This window comes from Falco rusticolus, chromosome 3 (genome assembly GCF_015220075.1).
Source record: "Falco rusticolus isolate bFalRus1 chromosome 3, bFalRus1.pri, whole genome shotgun sequence".
NCBI classification, from domain to species: domain Eukaryota; kingdom Metazoa; phylum Chordata; class Aves; order Falconiformes; family Falconidae; genus Falco; species Falco rusticolus.
The window spans coordinates 44,714,660-44,735,162 of NC_051189.1; the positions used below are offsets into that span (position 1 = coordinate 44,714,660).

Genomic DNA, 20,503 nt, shown 5'->3' on the forward strand with positions numbered 1-20,503 from the left:
TAAATGGGTGGGACGGGTTTTTGTTTTTCACGTTGACTACAATTACCAGGATTTAATGAAGTCTCTGACTTGCAGCTATCACCGATTGCTTAAAATTTTTTAAGCAAAGACTGAGGAAGCACAAGTAACAGATTGGAAACTACCAGTATTGAGCTACTGCAACACAAATGGCTCAAACAATTAAGATTCAATAGTTTTACTAGTGCTGGCAGCAATCGATAAAAGTTAGACAAACAGAACCATTCAGTGACACGAATTTATCCCCCTTTAGAAAATATACTTTTGCACTATAGTTCCTGTTATCCTACATATTTAGTATTTTGCATCAAATCTATTACCTAAAGCTGCATGCAGACTGAGCTGGAAGGAGGTTTTCAACTGCTTCCGAATCTCCCATCGAACTTTGATCACAGCAGCTGGCGGTCCTGAAAATGTCATTTCCTTCATGTATTTTCCTCAGAACAGCTGACTCAAGCTAGTGATTAGAATGGATGCCTGAACCATCATCTCTCTAGGTAAGAAGCCAAGTTCAGGTCTCTCCAAAGCACGGTCACTTGAAGCCAAAGAGGGGTACAACAGGTTATTCACACAGCATGTACTGCAAAACCTGCAGCCAGTACCCCCTCCCATTGAGGGTGTGTGTCAGAAAACAGTCACAGGCTGGCACCTTTCAGGCCCCCAGGGAAGTTTGTAGGCAGCAGGACAGAGTGCCCTCAGATGCCCTGAAATTACCGGATCCCCGGCCCCAACATTAAGGATTCAGAAGTAGCTGAGCTGTGTGGTGCCGAGCAACAGGAGTCCTAAATGTCCCAAGCAGTTTTGTGTGCAATACAAAATTAAAGGGGAAGCTTAATAATAATAATATAGTCTATTACCTGCCTCTGCCCCCAAATCTTAAGCCTCTCTCAAATGGTTGTTTTTCTGTACTAAATGCCAAAGGTCCTCAACAAAAGCAGCATCTGTTATTCCAATATTCAGTACACTTTGACATTGACATTGATATGAAACAAGAGACCAAAGCCTGCAGAAGATAACTGGAACTAGTTTAGGGATTTGTCCACTATTTCATCAGTGAGTATTCAACACTCACGCTTGAACTGGTTCTCCTTTACAGTCCAGTTCTTAAAAATATGTCTTTAATAGCCTGAGCAGATCTGTTGTTTTGTTGTTTGCCTTGGCAGGACTGCACACCATGCACACAGAAAAGGTCTGTGGTAGCAAGCATACCATTGCTGTACTTTGACACAGGTACTTTCTTCTTGAAAGCAACAACAACAACAAAAGTAATTTGTATTCCTTGATAACCCCATTAACATTTCTGTGACCATTAGGAGGTCCAGCAAAAATGGCTGGTAACAAAAACCAGGTTTCTTGGAGAGACAGACAAAAAGGGTGCTCCAGAGGTGAATCAAGTGCAGAATAGTATCTGATCTAAGCATCTTACTCACGTAAGCTTTTATTCATTTAGACACACTTTAAAACTCCATAAGAATCTTTGCAATAATTAACATGTAAAAACTCTGTGTCAAATCAAAGAAAAACCTTCATATTTTCATGTAATACATTTCTCGGACATTAGATGGCAATCCCCCCACTTCATTTTTCATACCAGGGGCCCATATCCCTTCCAAAAAAATCAAATGTCACCTTTTCAACAGGTGAGTGGTCTGTCTGGCTTGCAGGAAGCAAGGCTGTTCAGAAACACAGTCAAGAGTACAGAGGCTCCCCCATTACCATGGCATTTGTTCTGTTGCAGCAGCTCTCCAGTTTCATTTTTTCTTCGATTAGGAAAGGCAAATGAGTAATACCATTAAGAAGGAACACTTACAATAGGGCAAGATGCACTTGTTTGTCGCTTGGACACCCTACGTCATGACTTGGATGTTTCTGTGCCAAAAACCTACAGGCAGAAATAGGCAGTTACCAGAATTTCCCCCTCATTTCAACAATTTCAACAGAGGAGAAAGGAGGTTAGTGTAGCATTTAACAATACAATTTCTAGTCTTGCCAATTAAAAAGGGCCCTCCCAAGGGATATCATTAGTCTGTGTAAAGCTTTGCTGGGAATTATAAAACTGAATTATAAAAAAAAAAAAAAAAAAAAAGCTATTGGGTGCCAGCATATGCAATATACACAACAGGAAGCACCTACCAACTTTTACAGTGGCAGCTCTATAAATAAGAAAAATATATATAAATAAGAAAAAGACGAGAAATTTAAGTAACAGCTTGAATGAATTCAACAGAGTATGTAACACACCTGATCAAGTTAATGTACCTTGGCTTTCAGCCTCTTGCTTTTTGACGTGGTCTACATGTGATGTTTTAGAAAGAGGCAGGAATAACGCACCTCGTCAACTGTTCAGTGATGTACATGGCGGGGGGAATCCTTCCTGACCTTCATTAACTCTGTATGATCTATTTAAGAGGCAGTACAAGACATCCTGACATCTATTCACTTCGACAGTGCGTGCCTGTGATTCATTCACACAAAATCCACTTCCTAAGCCTTCATTTCTCACCTACTTTCATCGTTCCCAAAATGCTCTTTTCAGGCCATAGATCACCCCTTTTTCATATGCCTCCCCCCTCAGGACCAAATTTTGGCCTTGCAACACTTGCCCATTTGAGCTCTTGTGTAAATTCACAGTGGACAGAAGAGTGAGGTTTAGAGCTCTCCAGCATTCCAAAAGCACAGATAACATCAGTCCTAAGACGGGGGTCCACCCACAGCTGGCAACTCAAATAGCTAATTTTTCATGTACTCCACTGAAAATCTAACCTTTCATCCTCACTCTCGAGATGGTTGTGTACATGTGTGCCAAGGTGACAACACTGTGAAAACAGAAGTTCTCAAATGATACATTATCTCGAATATCAAAAGGTCACAAAAGGGTACAAATCTGTAGCTCTCCAAAAGAGACACTGTTTTTTATGAAAAGTGGGTCAGTTTTAGTTTCATGTAGGTTGTTTGACACAGTGGTTTCTGGCATCACAAGCTCTGGTCTACAGGATACCACAGAGCCTTTGTATCCCTTGCTGTCATTACAGCATTGTGTTTTTCTACCCATTAACCAAGGATAAATGACCTAGATATTGTGCCTATTAAAGCCTCATTTTTCTTTTGCCCTTTTGTTCTTTAGTGTACCACATTATCACATGCTGAACACATTTTAAAGTATTCTCAGTCTCTCATGCCCCTTTGAAGGAGTAAAGTAGGGGTTTTAGTGTGCGTTTCTGTAGACTTACTCAGAGTGGAAAATATGAAGGTAATTCATGGTTTCTCTTCCTGCCTAGTCCCTTGAAGACGATCAGTTCAGCATTTACAGCCACTAATCTATAAAGAATATAGCAGGAAAATGCTATAAAAAAGCCACAATGCAAATACAGAAAGCAAACACCAGTTCTGATGTCTCTAAACACTACATTCTATAATTACATCTCTGCATATCATGGGTCACTTTTATTAAAAGCATCATTACTACAGTTGGCAGCAATTTACATCTTATCTTACATGATAGCAGTTTCCAAAGAAAAAAAATAAAAAGACATCACAACAAAGAAAAACAATACATTTACAAAGTCATGTCTGTAAACTTCAAGGCTAGTTTAGAGTTGAGGTAATGCTGTTTAGCTTTGTGGCTAAAGTAACAAAGTCCTTTAATTTAAAAAAGGTACCTGATTTTTTTCTTTTTGTTTATACCAGTGCATTACAAGATCACGAGACGATTAAACTGTAGCTTTATCCTGTAAGAACCTTCTCCGTGGGCTAATTTCCAAAAGGTACTCTTCACATTCAACAGCTGCCTTATTATTGCTGCGTCTCCAGACAGAGACATTCACACTATCATGAAGATTGTCAGAGAGAGTGTGTGTGTGGGGGTGTGTGCGCACATGTGAGTGGGTGAACTCCCATACAGTCAAAATGAAGCGCGAGTACGATATGTATGGTTAAATTTCATCTTGACCTTCACAGCAAAAAAAAAAAAAAAAAAAAATTAAATATATAACTTCATCCTTCCTTTAAGCAGCACTTCCTTCTATTAGTGCCACTTCATCACAAATTGCTGCGTAATTCATAATACCAATGGTACCAAAAGAAAAAAAAAAAGCAGAGCATTATGTCAATTTCCTTAAAAAGACATGATCACCTCTCAAATTTCATCTCTCCTAGGGATAATAAATAATGCACTGCACAATACTTAATGACCAAGATACCTTTTGACACATCTGTATAACATGACTTGAACTTTTTTTTTGCTACACTATGTTACAGAACAGCTTATAAAAACTAAGTATGGACATTAACTGTGAGTGTAAACAGTAGGACTACCACTTGTCAAAAGTTTAAAACACTTTAGCTGTAACTGGTACTGGTTATTCATCATTTTCATTGTTTTCTATTTCTTCCCCCCCATCAAGTGAGTCTAATTCTTCACCCTGTGCTATTTCATCTTCTAAAACGGAGGAATCTGCAGTTTTATCAAGGCTCTCCTCTGCATCACTGCCTTCGAGATTTTCTTCATCTTTAAAGGCAGTTCCTTCAGTTTTGTCAGTAGCCTTCTCTTCATTGGAGCCCACTGTGTTCTGAAGTCCTGCTAGTGCTGGGAAACCGGGCAGAGTCAATCCTCCCAGTCCTGGAGGTAGAAACATAGATGGATAGAAGAGGCCAGGAGCCATGGTAGACAGCAGGAAAGGATTGAAGGCCAGAGGGTTTGTGGGCAATCCAGTGTTGGTGGTGGTGGTAGTGGTGGCAGTGGCAGTAGTCACTGCAGTAGCAGCACTGACAGATCCATTTGCAGAGTCAGTAGCAGAAACAGTGTCTGTGCTTTTCTCAGAGTCTTTGTTCTCCTCTTCATTCTCATTTTTCTTCTCTTCAGCTTTTGAAGCACCATCTTCAGTCTCTCCTTGACCGGAAGCAGTAGTGGCATTTCCAGTAGTAGCCGTTATCGGGTTATTCAACAATCCGCCTAGTCCAAACATGTTGGGCAATCCTGCCATCCCTGGCAACATCAGAGGCAACATGGCAGCCGGATTTTTAGCGTCCCCTCCAGCAGCAGCAGCTGTTGCTAGCCCTGGTGGGAAGCCCATGAGGCCTGCGAGCTGGAGAGACTGCAGGTTCTGTAGGTTCTGGAGGCTTGTGAGGTCCATTCCAGCAAACAGACTGTTCATTAGTAGTGGGTTGATTCCCGATGTTGATGCTACAGCAGCAGCTGCTGCAGCTGCTTTGGCAATTTCACTTTTTGGCCTTCTTCCTCTTCTGCTTGCTCCTTCCTCCCTCACAACAGGTCCAGTGAGAAGACGGTCAAACATGGACTCTGGAACAAAACCCTGGAAAAGGAGATGCGAAAAAACAAGCTTTATTCTCCAGTAGCTTTTATAGCTTTCAACAGTAAACTGATGACAATGGAAGAAACAGAAGGGGATTTCAGCATACTCCAACAGTGGTTTGTTTTTCAACCCTGGCAAGTCACAACTAGCCAGCTACTAAAGTGAATGGCAGTAGAACATCTAAGAAAAATTGAAGAAAGGGAAGTCATAGGCTTTTTACATTTAAACACAACAGTAAAACAGCACATGCTGAAACTCTGTAGCTTCATTAAAAAATACACACCCTGACACAATGCAATTATGAATCTATACCTTTGTACCTCATACTGAACTTCAGTATAGTAATATTTTATTAAAGTAAGTATTTGCAGAATTTTTTCCTTTTATTTCCAAACAACTGATGTAAAATAAAAGGCAGAAAACCTAATCCTTTGATGCTGCCTGTTACAAAGATGATAAATTTATTTCTGTTATGAATATGACAAATATTTTCTTAAGTTTCTAATGAATGAATACCTGTGTTTATTAATGATTGTTGCTTATCAGAAAAAAAAAACCAACCAAACAAATGCTGAAGACTGCCTCACTGTAGCCGATTTTTTGAGTGTACTTCAATCCCACTCTGCAGCAGCCTCCTATCCCCATTCCCCCTAAATTGGGTAACTCCCACCCAGACACTACACTTCCTCAGCTCAAAACCAGCTATGAGATAAAGACTTAATCATCAATTTACACAGCCTTCCACTTTTCTGTGCTATAATCTACAATGAAGCATGGAATGAAAGCTTCACTTACAGACTGTTTAACAATGTCAGTCCAATCTGGAGCAACAGCAAATTCAGGATTTTCTTCCAGCCATCTCGGCAAGTCCTTCATTGGAGGGGCCATAGCTCCACCCATCTAATGCAAAAGACAAGGTTAATACTTCAAAAACAAAAGAAAAACAAACAGCTATTTATATGGACATTTTCTATCTGTACACTTTCATTTCTGAAGGATGTGAGTAAAGACTTTCAGTTCAGACTGTGGAAAACTACATGGAGACCAGCTAATACTACTAGAATTCAGAAGATCATGTTTTTAAAAAGACTGTAAAATGCTGCAGCTTAGGCAGGGCTAGTAATGAAACGTGTGCCTGATATAGGGGAAAGATGTTAAAAAGAAAAACTGTACAGTTTCAAAAACTGTTATTCACTCAAGTGTTTAATATAAAGGTAACAGAAGAGCAAAGAAGGAATTAAAGGAACTGGGTGGTACATTCCAGTAAGGATAACTGCTGGTGCCGAATTACTAAACTTTTAAAAAGAAACCTTGGAGTAGAAAATGTGGTTTCCACACGCAAAGACATCCACTAACTTAATTTTTACCTTCTTTCCATTTCGCTTATTTACAACAGGTACCCTTTCTTCTCCTGTCAAGGTGTTTATATCCAGTTTATTAGGGTTTCGACACCTGTGTCGTTTTTGTTTCGGCTTCTGAAATGGGGAAAACAGCACATCTGCACTCTTCTGGAAAAAAACAGAAATACATTGCTTTTAGTTTTACATTTTCTTGACAAAAATCACCAAGCATGGAACCCCTTCTCACAACACCTTTAAGGGGCCACTTACTTTACCATCAGATTATCTCAGAGACTTTTTTTTCTTATCAGATGAAGCAATTCTGCAGAACTTGACACAAACAGCGTACTAACACACATTGTTATATACAAATATTAAGAAAGGTAAAGCAACCTATACACCCTGATGCCACCTGGGTGTTTAGATACCATAGTCAGTGTGGCTGCAGAAAAAACCTTTACTGGAAACCAATAGTTACAAAATCCAATGACTATGCCCAATGTGAGGAAATTCATTTTGATGCCTGTAAAACTAACTTCTGTATTAATATAACACAACAACACTTTTAGAATCACATACTTACTGGTACATAACTCGGCATATCTACAGTGTAAGTAGGATGCAGTTTAAGCCATTCAACTAAATCCTTGTTTTTAGGAGCATCCTCTCCCACCAGCCTGGTCCCATCCTCTAGATTGATTACAGGGATGCGAGTGTCTGGGTCCAATTGACCAGGAGATGGAATGTTCCTTGCTGGTAGGGCTTCCATATCTTCTTCAAAAGCTTTGGTCACTTCTGCATCCTCCTGAAAACATTAATGTTTGTATTAATTCTCACTTCAAGGGAACAGTTACCTGGGAGAAACAATTGCAGGGACTGAAGCTAAACGCTCACGGAGATTTTGCATATGCAAGAGTTAATGGGGTTTAAATATTCATACTATGTAAAGCAATACCACTGCATTAGGGAGTTTTGTAAATTTAGCATGCTTGAACATTAAAGAACATACAAGCTAAAGAGAAAGCAGTTTTCGTGCATTTCCAGTTAGTGGCCCCCAGGACCTTCCTTTTTCTACACAGTAAGAAAGACATACTTAAGCCTCCAAATATGTTATGCATATATTTTATGTTTTGTATTAAAAAAAAAAAAAAGTCTTTGGAAGTACGAGCTACTTAAAACTCAGCTACAATTCACTAGAGTAGAAACTTGATGTGAACAACATTTTGTTTGTTTCAAATAAAGTAACAGCTCTAAACACAAAGGTAAAAACTACATTACTGCTGGGGTGAGTATAACAACACTTTAAAGTCACATTCAGAAAGTACTAGACACAGAACAAATACGAGACAAAAAGGTTGCTCTTACTACAGTCAATGATGTCCGTTTGTTGCTCATAAATAACAGATCAAGCCCTTCTACATTTTTCCTCCTTCCTCTCCTCCTCTTCATGGGTGGTTCTCCATCTATTAAAGAGCCATTTAGTAGATGCCTTGTGGGTGTGCGTGAAAGACCTGCTTGCAGCAGCTCCATTTGAGTTTTAAAGGCATCAGATACGGGTGTGGAGACATTAGGCAAGATAAACTTTGAAGTAACAGATGAAAAATTTGAGGTAGAACTTGTTGCCTCTCGTGAGGCCTTTGATAAATCTACAACCTTTTCTTGTCCATTTTCTGAGACCACCTGAGACTCACGTAACTGGGCAACCATTTCCATAAGATTTCTCCTCTTGGCAGCTCTCTCTGCCTCAATTTCAATCTTTCTTCGTCTCCTCCTCCTCTGACGTGGAACCGATAAATTGAGTGCATCTTCCTAATGAAAAAAGAGCATTTCAGAACATAAGCAAAGCTCTGTTTGCTATGCTGAATTTATATAAAAGTCCAAGCACATAACCTTGAAAACAAAGCCTTCATTTTATTCCAAGAAACACTTTTCAATTATTTTTCATTTTTTTTATTATGCAAAAGAAGCACACGCAAGATAAAATATTTCATGTGAGAAAGACGCAGCCTTGCCTTTGATAACTGAGGAGAAGCAGTGACATCTTCACTGCCACTGACGCTGGCTTGACCAACCATGGAGAGCTCTGCAAAGCTCCTTTTTTGTAAAGGGCTGTCCACAGCTGTTGGAGTATACCCAGGTATGAGCCCCTGGAAATCAAACATCTGGCGCCTATTTACTGGCCACTTCCCTTTCAGCACTGCTTCACAGATGTTGTCTAATCGGTTGATCATTACTCGGTCCTGCATAAAGGAAAAGTATGTAATGAACCTTCAGTGTGAATGTTGCCTTTTAAACTCAAATAAGTATAACAACAGAGTCCAGTTTCCACAGCTTAAGAAACACATTCAAAACCAACGATTCCCTTGCAGGTCAGGATAAACTGACTGCCTTAGAAGAAGCTAATACAGACAGTTTTGTAGAATAAAACATCACTAGAATTTAAAAGCTGCATTTGTATCAGGGGGAAGGAGAAAGACCAAGTTTTCTGTACAACCATGTACTAACTGACAAATTTAACAGAAACTCACTATTGTTTTATGCTGCAGTAGTTAACAAAATCAACAGTTAGGAAGGGAAAATCAAAACATCTGCAATCAGTATCTTAAAGCTGCAGTTCCCGAGATCCAAGAGGCTGGATCTGCAATTCTGTCCTAGGAAGTAGATCCTCATTAGCGTCACTATTAATAAAGTTCAACATTATGAAACGGGCACCAACCTAGGGACATCTAATGAATGTCAATTTTCATTCCACGCCCATTATCACTTCAAATTTCACTGAAGCGTGTACACTAAAAATCTCTAATTATGTTTATTAGTCTACTTACACTGAACCTATACAGATGAAGGATTTTTTGTTTTACTTTTACACTATGACTGGAATAATATTTTAGTCCATGTTTCCAAAACACATGCTGAAAGCAAAAAAGATGAGTACCATTTGATTTCTTCTACTTCAGTATTCAAGCACATTCTATTCTAGCCTCTCTGAAGTAGTAGAAACTTCCGAACTATTGAGAAATACTGCTGGTTAGGGAATATGAGCATCAGTTAGCTTCCTGAACAGCAAAACTGTGCAAAAGCCACTAGCAAACCTCAGCAGCTGCAACAGACTGCTTGCTTTCCCCAGGAATAAGCCTATTAAGAGCAAGGTCCCCCCGCCCTGCTCCCCCATCCCAAACCAGATGGCCCTGTTATGGTGATTAGTAAGCTTAAGACTATTACTACTTTATTTCTCTCTCTCCCCTTACTGCAAAGGAGAGTACTAAATTATGTGTGGATTTATTACGAGTTTACAGTTTCGTATTTTAAAAATCATTTTGTATTAGATAATTTTCTGCATAGTTACCAAAATAAGATATAGCTTTATCCTATCTAAAACTGCTGCTTATGTTTGCAGGATACCTTAATACAATTACATCTGTCAACATTACATAATGGCTTAGATCATGTAGGTCACCAATACTCCTCTACAATCTCCTCACCCCAAAATAAAAAGGTGACTTACAAAATCTCTGCTCTCAACATTGCAGATTGCTCTGCAGATGAAATCCATAATTTAAAATCGTAAGTTTGCTTCCATCAATAGAGGTGTGAAAGGTGTGATTCTGCTGACATACAGTTATGGAGCCTATGAGGAACTCATGTCTGTCAGTCATTTGTTTTACTAAATGACACTATTTACAGTACAGCAATTTCTTTCATTTCCCCTGCTAATCTGCATGAAATTGAAGAATAAAATGCTATTCCGCAAATCATTCATAGAAAAAAGTCCCTCGCCCACTACAAGTGCAGAATCATACAAAACTTGCTGTTATTTTGCAAACATGTTTCCCATATTTTATGGGAAAAAAGACACATGCCATTCTACCCCTAACCAACCTTAGGCCAGAAAGAGAAGGCAAATGTTCTCTCATGAAGTAGCTGAACCACAGAGGGATCCCCATCTTCCATGTAGAATCCATCGCGTGTTTCATCCCTTGCGGTACTCATAGAGGCATTGCTTTCTTCATCAAAATTCTTACCCTGAGAAACTGCTCCTGCTGAATAACAACCATGACCAGGCATTAACTACAGAAATTTCCAAGTCCCCAATGTCAACCTAACTAGATAGGTTAAGACAACCAGGCTTGACACATTTCTGAGGCTTTTGTTCAGTAATTAATACAGCAGAGCCTTAGCCTTCTGCATTTGGCACACAGACATGCTTATTGGCTCAGTAAGCTATCTTGGAAATCATCCCTTGTGGGGGAACACCCCACTGATGCCCGATGTTTTTTACGAAAGCTTATTTAACCACCTGAATATGTGGAAGGGTAGAGGAACTGCTACGTGTAGCTTATCCAAAGCTCCATAATAGCTCCATGTGTGCCACTTACCAGCTGGCACAACTTAGAACAGCTGTGGGGCTCATGCTAAGCACACAGAATTGATCTGACCAATGCATTACCTTCAGGTTGGGAGGATTCTTCTGATTTATCATCATCATCCAGTTTCTCCTCTTCATCTTCTTCCGAACCTTTCTCAGAAATAGATTTTGGGTCTACATCTGTACTCATTTCTATGTCTTTCAATTCACATTTAACAGAGCCGGGCTCAGCCTCAGCATCACATTCTGGTTTAGTGTCCTTATCTGCAGTATCTGCCTCCTCTTTTATATCAGACTTTTCTTTGGCTGCTGGATTTTCAGACCCTTCAACTTTAGACTCTGCTTGTTCTGTAGTTTTTTCTTCTTGTACTGGTGTGGACGGGACAACAAGCGGTGTTTGATTGCAGCCAGCACCCAGAGGGTTTACAGAAGAGACAGTATTTGCATGACCTGTCCCTCTGTTTTGAGCAAAGTTTTTGTGAGCCTCAAGAAAAGAGAGTTCAGGATCATTCAGAATGTGATAGTCTGTCCTACTGACTCCATGTTTAGCAGCACCAATCAGTAAGTCTTTGTCATGTTTACCACACTCCCACCACTCTGGCAGGTCCAAGCTTGGTTGGCAAAGTTTTAGCCTCTCCCCCAACTGTGGGTGATGGAGAACCTGTTCACGGATTTTCCGCAACAGTTCTATGCGATATAAAGTTCTAGAAGCACGCTCTTCTGTGATTGGCTCAATCATAGTGGAAAGATCAGGTGGCTCTGCAATGACACCAATTTGTGTTGTTTAACATTGATTAAATGTACACATAGTTCAAAATCATTACACCTGGGCATTAAGTTTTAACAGTCCCACTGTCTCATAACAGTCATGTTGATTTCTACTGTCAGTTAAAACTTACCATCATCTGGTTTGACTGGCATTCGGCACACTCGTCTACACATATTCACAAAGCCATTAAAATACTTTTCCAAGCTTTCATCAGACTTTTTATCAAGCCTGGCAAATGCTCTGAATTGATTCCAGTCAAATTGATGTTTTACAGGATCAAAAATAATTCCAAAAGTAGACACCACACGATAAAAATCAGCTTCTTCTCTTCTTGTCCACCTAGTCAAGGAAGAAGCAAGAGAAGTGAGGCCACTGAATAAACAAGAGTCCAGACATAGTTTGGATGCCCCAAAACCCCCTTAGTTTATTCTTTCAAAACAGAAGAGTGGTACTGGTGGGCACAAGCTCAAGATTTAAAGAAAGATATCACTGAGAAACTCACTTTTGTCGTTTTTCAGTTATTATAGCTTCCCTTTCTGCTTCCAGTGCTCTCACTTCTTCCCGAGGCCGACGTCTCCTGCGGTCAGTCTTCATTAGTGCCTCTTGCCTCATTTGTTGCCTTTTATAGCTGCGCTGATAGGCAGTAATGAGGCGACGCAGACGGGTAGTCAGGGTTGAAGTGTTGGGCCAGTAGAGTTGGCCTAACTCAGCATTGCTTTCAGTGTGTTTGTCTAGAGAATAGAGAAGTATTTGTGCACTGCAAACCCACTGCTAAACATTTCAAAGTTTCTACAGCTATAACTGGATTCCTGTTTATCAGATAAGAACATAGGCCTCGTTAATACTGGTGCATAACAAATCAGAAAACAGGGTAACTGCATGTTGGTAGGAGATAAAAAAAAAATAGCATCAAACCACATCCAACTCTTAAGAACTCAGAAATGCTTGTGAAGCATTCAGAGATAACCATCAAGCATTACTATTCAATGTTATGAATGCAAACATATGAATACTGGAAGTATTAAAATTAATGCAATGCATCTTTAAATATATTACGAAGATTGTTCTACCTCTGAGGAAACACCTACACTTACGATTTCCCACTTTATTATTCTCACTTAAACTTGGCAGTTTTCCTCCATACTGAGGAAACAACATATCTATAACTTCCAATATTATCTCAGCAAAACCATCAACGGCTGCATTATGAAACATCCGGTCTTTATCATCACAGTTTCTACTATGTGATTAGAAATCCAGAAAGCCATAATGTGGATTATGCAAAGACAGTAAATAATTGTTTTGAAAGATGTGAAATGTGAAGAGACTTGGCAGTAAAAAGCTTACTGTGATGTTTTCCCAAAACACCACCTATCCCCTCATGTGGCAGTATGAACAGTCCACCTTTCACTAAATGGTGCATTTTTGCCTTTTAATTTCTTTGCTATACTCTTACTTGGGTGTATTTCTATGGACTCCTCTTTGTCTTCCGGAGGCGAGTTTGCAAATTCCTTGGGGAGAAGAGAGAAGTTATTTTAGTTTTCAGTCTTGACCATATGTTATCATTTCAGGAGAAAAATACGTCATCTCCCAAACACAGCCGCAAACAAGTGTTTTGTTGTAAGCTGTGTTTATCTGGTAGCTCTTAAAATGAAGAGGTGCACACGAAAATAAACAGGGAGAATCAGTTATAATTATATAACTTTGTAATTACAGAAAGTTGGAAGTTCTTACATCAATTTCATCCTTGAAAGGAGTTCTGGTTGGCTTATATTCTGGATCTTCATCCTCTCTGTCAAATTCACCACTATAAAATATTTAAAAGAAAATTTTTCAAGAAATATATTGGTTTTGAGAGGAGGCTGATTTTCTGGACAAAAGCAAAAAAGCTACAAAAGCGATCAGTATGGTGTACCAAATTACACATTCGCATTTCATGCTCAACTGTGTAAACAGTTCTATGTACTTTTTACATCATACAATCACTTCAGATCCTCAGGCAAGATGTAAGAAAAATACGACATATGAATTCATGCCAACATATACAATGCTGATAAAGTTTATTAATTTTTTCATGTCCTCCTTACCCATCACCACCATCTGCTAACATGTCTGTCCCTCTCTGTTCAGCAGCTATGGCCTTTGCATCAGGCATGCCAACCCGCTCCAGAAAGCACAGCGCTGGATCAGCTCTCATAGAATTGTACTTCTCATAACCTGCATGCAGAGTGTGAGACAAATTTTTTTAAAACCTGTGACCAGCTGTGAATAGAACAGGTTTAGGGAGCAGAAGTACAATTTTCTAGATTAACTTACTTATTTTTAAATAAAATAATGAAGCTGTCACCGTGCTGGAAACAACCCATTTCATTCACGTAATGAATTTTACATATTGGCAAATTCCATCAGCACAGAAGTATTTTCACATCAGTAACATTAAAAAATAGTAGGATACTGAAGAAAGAATTCAATTTAATGTCTTTATAAGGTGAACTAAAAATCTTTCACAAGTGAAAAACTTCAAGTTTTCTACACAACTTTCGCAGTGGTTCTCCACATTTAATACTCCCTACTGGAAACATGCAGATGCAAATGGGAACACACACACATGTATTTTCTATAGCTCCAGCCCTGCTGGAACCCTCACAATGTAGGCTGCAAAAATGCTGTATACATGGGTTATACGTAAGGCCAACGAACCTGTCTTATTAGGTTTAGGATGATGCATGTCAGTAAGATGACACTGTTCCCTCTATGGTTTTCAAACTGCTGTTTGCTTTTTTACTGCCCAAGTTGACTAGATGGAAAATGGCAGATCCCAACAGTGCACTGCAGGAAAATGATTTTTAGACTAGACTTGCCTCAGCTGAGCCCACAACACAGAGCTGCTGTACATAGGCAGAACAGCACAATTCAATTAGGATTTGTACTACAACACACTGCTCCTAACTGCTGTAGAGCCTCAAGCCAAACTGTAATCATGAAAGGTTTTATAAGCCATCATTCTCCCCTTTAGTCAGGCTGGGCTGCTGAGAATACCTCTGCGACCTCCAGAGAATTGGGATTATAATCAGGAATCGCTCACTGTATATATCATGCCAGCTCTGCATCCCCAGCCTTTCAAAGTTAACAAGGCTGCATCCCACTCAAGGGAGCCGGGAGTTCTCAACACTGACATTTGTGAAATATTGCTTGGAACAAAGCCCAGGAGGCACTTGTACAGATTAATAGCAGAGGTTAAGCCCACCGTCCACTTTGACACTGGTTGGCAGAGTTAGCAAGTGAAGCAGTGCTGGAAGCAAAGTTTATGGAGATCTATCTTACTATTTGGCTATTATTTAAACAAATATGGTTTTGTTTTATTTACAGCCATGAAAGTAATGTTTTCTTCTCAAATGTTCTGCAAACATTTAAAAACAGCATCTGATATTTACAGCTCATATTAGGTTTTTAATGCAGGCAAGAAAAAAAAGGGAGATACAAGCCAACAGTTCTTTGGAACAATGCTTGTTAATATTATGACTGAACAGTCCTACACACAGAAAGCTTTACAACTGAGTTTTGTTCAGAGTGAGACATCACTTACCGTGTTTGAATACTCCAATTAAAAGGGATTTATCCGCCTCCTTATCCCACCAGTCTGCAGGAACTTCAGCATGGAATGGCTCAGGTATCCATACATCTACTTCACTGTGAAAACAGCATTATATACATTCTCAAAGCTATTACGAGACAAAGATGTTTGAAGAAAAAAAAAAGTGGTTCACAATGTTCTGTAAATATGAATTTTGAATGAGGAAAAAACACCCAAACACAACATAGAAATTGAAATACCTTGAAAAATAATTAGGATGGTTGAACAAACTAAAAACAAAACCAAAAAAAACCCCCCACAAAAAAACTCCAAAGATCAGGCTATTTTGGGAGTGGAATGCCAATGGTTATTCCAAATAAGATTCATTTAAGGTCTTAGTATATTTTTTTTTATTTTTTAAATTGAGATAGAATGATCCTTAAATATTAGCAGAACTGAAAATCCACTTCTGTAATTTCTCACATTTTCCTCCCGCAAGAAAATTACTGTGCCTGATAAAATAATAAGGCTGTTTGAGAACACAGACATTTAAGAGATAAAGTGCGACAACCTTTAAACGCTGCATTATTACAGTATGTGTACTTTATAAAAGCCAGCGTCATAAAGCAAAAAATAAACCTGCACTTGCACTAACCTTGAGTCAGCACCCTCTAAGATCTTGTCTGCTTGGTCCCCTATAACTTCTTGTCGTAGATAGTAGAGCATGCGGACACGCAGCAGGACCCTGGAGAGGAAGGCAGAGGGGGGAAAAAGTTCTTAACTTCAGGACTGTTTGCCAACAGTGGCTTTTGGCAGCTGCTGCTGTTCATCCATCATCCTGCCAAGGCTGATTAGCCATGCTGTATGGTAGGCTTGAAGCGTGACAGATGGTGGCACATAATCACCTCTGTGTGGTGCTTTCTGCTGGCTTCCAACAGGCCTGCCTGGCAACTGCTTACACTGCACAGAGAGGGACCCAGCTCAGCCCAGCCCCGGCGCATTTCATTTAGTTCTACCTAGTGCAGCTTGTGAAGTTTAGACACGTACTCTACCACTGCCTCTGAAGTATTGAAGCAAGTTTGTAAACAACTGAGCAGATGGCTTTCAGTAACTGTTCTGCTTCATTATCTCATAAAATTTCCTCAGCTGCTGCCTTAATACCATTTTTGGAAGCACATCAGAAGTTGTAGGAATAAACGAGATATAAAATCTGGTTTTACTACCTTACAATAAACCCTCAATATGGAATGTCAGGTTTTTCAGATTATACAACTTTTTGCTTCCGAGAATGAGGGGAAAAAATAATCCCCCATTTCCCCTGGGAGATATTAACTATTTTTACTCTTCATAGCTCAAACTGCCATTTAATTTTACCTGTGCACAACCTAACTGCTACAAGGAAGTGAAAAATCCTCATTGCCCATGTTTATTTTTCCCCATTTCTGCAATACTACAGTCATTTTTGGAAGCGCTGTAAGGTGTTATGGTCATACTTGAAGCTGGCAAGAGAGAGAATGTCAGACTGGCTTTTCAAGGAGACTAGAAAAGAGGTCATCCTTTAAAAAAAGTAAAGTATCTACCTGAAAATGATCCTGCTCTCCTATGTTTACCCAATTCAGGGCACCCCCTGCTGCCTAGTTCATGAAGTAAAATCAGTACCAACTAAAACGGAGATTACTCAGCTTGCCCTCTCACTGTACCCATATCCATCACAGCAACTGTTGAATTACTGCGGCTCCTGGTACAGCAAGGGTGACCAGGGAAGCAGTAATATGATCACCCACTTGCATGAAAAATTTAGACCACCACCAGTTTTGGGAGCTCCTCAGTAGAGATTTGATGGAAGTAGAGCAATGCCCAGTTTTACATGTTATTCAAGCAAACTCTGGAAGAGCAGGGATTTGAATGAAGGTCGTATGTCTGCAATTCAAAACAGGTCAGACTTGCTTCTTTTAGTATGCATGATACCAGTTAAGGTGTCCCTGCTCTCTGTGTGGCTATGTAAATAAGCTGTTGAGGGTCTCTATCATCTTAGTATTAAGCAATAACAGCTGTTACGTCAAGCCAAAGAAGAGGAGCAGGAAAAAAACACCCCAACATAAAAACAACAAAAAAACCACCAGAGGTTCTTTGCACCTTTCAGGAGTTCTATGCAGTAAACCAGCATGTATGTTACATGAGGACAGGAGACTAGTATCCTTGAAATTGTTCTACTGTATTATTACAGACGCAGTGTTTTTAAAATGAATTTATGTCTGATCTGCAAAGTGATATAACAAGTAATGAAGACATGTTACCTGGGAGATTAAAATAACGTTACAGTAAAGAATTTAATTACTTTACGAGCAAGAGAAATGTAATAACAGATCTGACTAACCGTTCAGAAAAAAAATCAGAAAGCAGTTTACTTGGAAGTGCACTTGCTAACGTAATTCTGTAAGTATCTGTTTTCATCAGTTGAGAATTAAGCTTGATTAGCATTTGGACAGGAGCTAATAAACCCCTTAAATACCTTTCCTCCTTCACATCACACCCCCTATTGACAGGCCATAGGTACTTTTCAAATCAATAATGTCTTTCCAATAACAGTATTAGTAAGACATATTGTATATTAAAACACAAAAGTAATGATGACCTTTCAGTAGCGCTGCATTACGTCTGTATGGTATATATACAACGAAGAGTGTAAGTTTAAAAACAAAACAACTCCCCAACCCCAAAAATCAAACCACCTCCTCCCCAACCCCAAAACAAGGGATTTTTGGGACAAGAGTTGGGTTCAATGTCTATGATGGAGAATAAAGCACAACTCAGATGGAGAACCAGGACGCTATCAGAGGAAGCTGACATAAAAATAACTAAGATATGACATTCTTTTAGCCTTTTTTTTTTCCTTTTTGTAAAGAAGAGAATATCTTAAGAGATATTCATGCAACAATAAGCCAACGTAACATCCAAATCAAAATACAATTATCTTTATCCCCAAAGGCCTTCAGTTTAGTAGTATGTTTAGAATTTCAAAAATCAAGTCGAGGCACTGATTCAGGCAAGACAACTCAGAAATTTTATCGCAAGCAAAGGAGAAAAATATTCTGTATAACGTGGAAAGCAAGAGAAGAAGGGAGAAAAAGAACGAAGAGAACACACACACGAACTACTGCAAGAAACTTTGGAAACTAAGAACTGGATATTTGAGTTTAACATCTAAGAAACAGAACTTTAAGGACATCAGCCTGAAAGACCCCACAAGAAGGGTAAGAAACAAACAGCTTTTGTTTAAAGACAGCCAATTGTCAAGAGAAATAGACTTAGTGTAGGGATATAGTCTTTCCTTTATATGGCAAAAAGAATAACTTCATCTGATTCCATTCTTATTTAGTAAGCAGAAAACAATTTTCTTCAGAACTGCACTGATCACTCATAAAGAGCTTACAGAAGTACCCAGATATCTGTTAAGATGATTATCCCCAAATTAAAAAGTAATAACGGCCTTTACATCCTATTAAATGGCCCTCTGTTCTATAAAAATATCCAGGAGTAGTCATGGACTTTTCAAAAGCATGTAGCAAAAAAACCAATCAACTCCAAATGAAACATTCATTAGTACTTACTTATTACAGTGATGTTTGAGATGTTTCCTATAGCTGTCTTCTTGAAATAATACATCTGGATTACAGGTTGCGAGCCAATCGGCGTCTTGCAGCATTGGCTGTGAACTCTGTGCTTTTACTTTCTTGCCTTTCCTCCCTCTGGGCACTGGTGCAGACAGACCTACATAAAACCCCAATATTTCTCACACAATCCGAATAGAAAAGCCCTCACCCTAAACTGCATTACGAACATACATTTAAAGCTAAGTATCGCTACCATGTTAATTCCCTTGTGGGCAACATAACCATCAAAAACTGAACAGCCATATAATTTACTACAGAAAATTGCAAATAACAAAATCAACCAAAACTTTCATGCAAATTTAGGTGTGAAGATTTCAAGAATTCAGCACACTAGCCAGAAAATGGTGTTATATAAATATTTCTTGTAAAAGCTCTCATGAATCTGAATAGCCATAAGGAAACAAGCTTTCTGATTTATGGCAATTCAAAAGAGATTAAGTCCAGCAGTAGGTGCCACTTAAAAATTATGCTAGAATATTTGTTCAAAACTGATTTAAGGAAAGAGCACTGCATTCTAGAAAGTGTCTGAAGGAGTCTTCCCCTTTAAGTACAGACCAAGTCAAAGCCCACCTTACTCATAAAATGTGACAAGATCCTACGACATGTCAGAATGGCTATAGTTTAAACTAAATACATAGCATGACTGAAGCAATTCTTTCCTATTTACTAGCATCATTATTTGATTGTGGTAGACATACCGGAATGATTAACCAAAGCTCGAGTTTGCCCATCTGCAGTTGGAGTGATCAGATCCCAGATGAAACTTTTGATATTTTCATCCCCTTTGTAATGATTAAGACAATATACCAGGATAGTCCGGCAGATGGTTTCCACATCTTGTTCTGTTAGCTGACGTTTATAGCGCCCATGTGAGAGGATGTCAGTCCACCGACCCCAGCTATAAGAAAAATATGTTCAATACAACAGCCAGGACACTGGTATTATAATCTGTGACTTTCAGTTTAACTCCTTGTACCAAGCAAGGTGGGACCTCCTGCGTTAGCACTAATGAATTCTGCATTTGCAGGTTACGTCAGGGAATCCAACCTCCAGCACCAAAGAGTTGAGAATGTTTATTTTACAGAACAGGCAATAAGTTCACTGCTCGTAAAGCTGCAATTGAACTACACTCAAAATAATAAAGTACATATGTTTAACTCTAATGGTCCCAATAAGCTACGAATAGGAAATTCAACCAATTCCTACAGTCATGTGATTTACAGAATCATTCTTATTTTGATCCTGAAATCCATTATTACCAATTGTTGTACGCAACTTCCTAAAATAAAGACAGTCATTCTGAAGCCCACCGCGTTAGCAGTCAAATACAGCTGCTTGCTTGCAAAGAGATAAAATTCAAATTTGTAAATCCAATGGGGAAAATTATAAAGTATCAAATAGCTGAATTTAAGTGGTGCCAAAATACCAGAATCTATGTTGAAAACCTCTA

The 20,503-nt window shown here is 39.0% G+C and overlaps 1 protein-coding gene across 8 annotated transcripts in view; it reads right to left on the reverse strand.

The window, feature by feature from the left end:
- Positions 1-3,434: 3,434 nt before the first annotated feature.
- CHD7 (chromodomain helicase DNA binding protein 7) overlaps positions 3,435-20,503 on the reverse strand; it is a 132,405-nt gene continuing 115,336 nt past the window's right edge. For 7 of the 8 annotated variants that reach the window (XM_037379558.1, XM_037379560.1, XM_037379554.1 and 4 more), the window contains 17 exons: positions 19,752-19,951; positions 18,991-19,150; positions 16,035-16,124; positions 15,392-15,495; positions 13,893-14,022; positions 13,540-13,612; positions 13,262-13,316; positions 12,308-12,536; positions 11,936-12,144; positions 11,118-11,795; positions 10,550-10,710; positions 8,683-8,910; positions 8,036-8,479; positions 7,254-7,475; positions 6,698-6,838; positions 6,126-6,230; positions 3,435-5,330 (listed from right to left, as the gene is read on the reverse strand). In XM_037379558.1, the coding sequence (XP_037235455.1) occupies positions 4,377-5,330; positions 6,126-6,230; positions 6,698-6,838; positions 7,254-7,475; positions 8,036-8,479; positions 8,683-8,910; positions 10,550-10,710; positions 11,118-11,795; positions 11,936-12,144; positions 12,308-12,536; positions 13,262-13,316; positions 13,540-13,612; positions 13,893-14,022; positions 15,392-15,495; positions 16,035-16,124; positions 18,991-19,150; positions 19,752-19,951 (4,183 nt within the window). In that variant the 3' untranslated portion in view covers positions 3,435-4,376. The remainder of the gene's footprint in view (positions 5,331-6,125; positions 6,231-6,697; positions 6,839-7,253; positions 7,476-8,035; positions 8,480-8,682; positions 8,911-10,549; positions 10,711-11,117; positions 11,796-11,935; positions 12,145-12,307; positions 12,537-13,261; positions 13,317-13,539; positions 13,613-13,892; positions 14,023-15,391; positions 15,496-16,034; positions 16,125-18,990; positions 19,151-19,751; positions 19,952-20,503) is intronic. The other variant, XM_037379561.1, reaches the window with a different exon arrangement.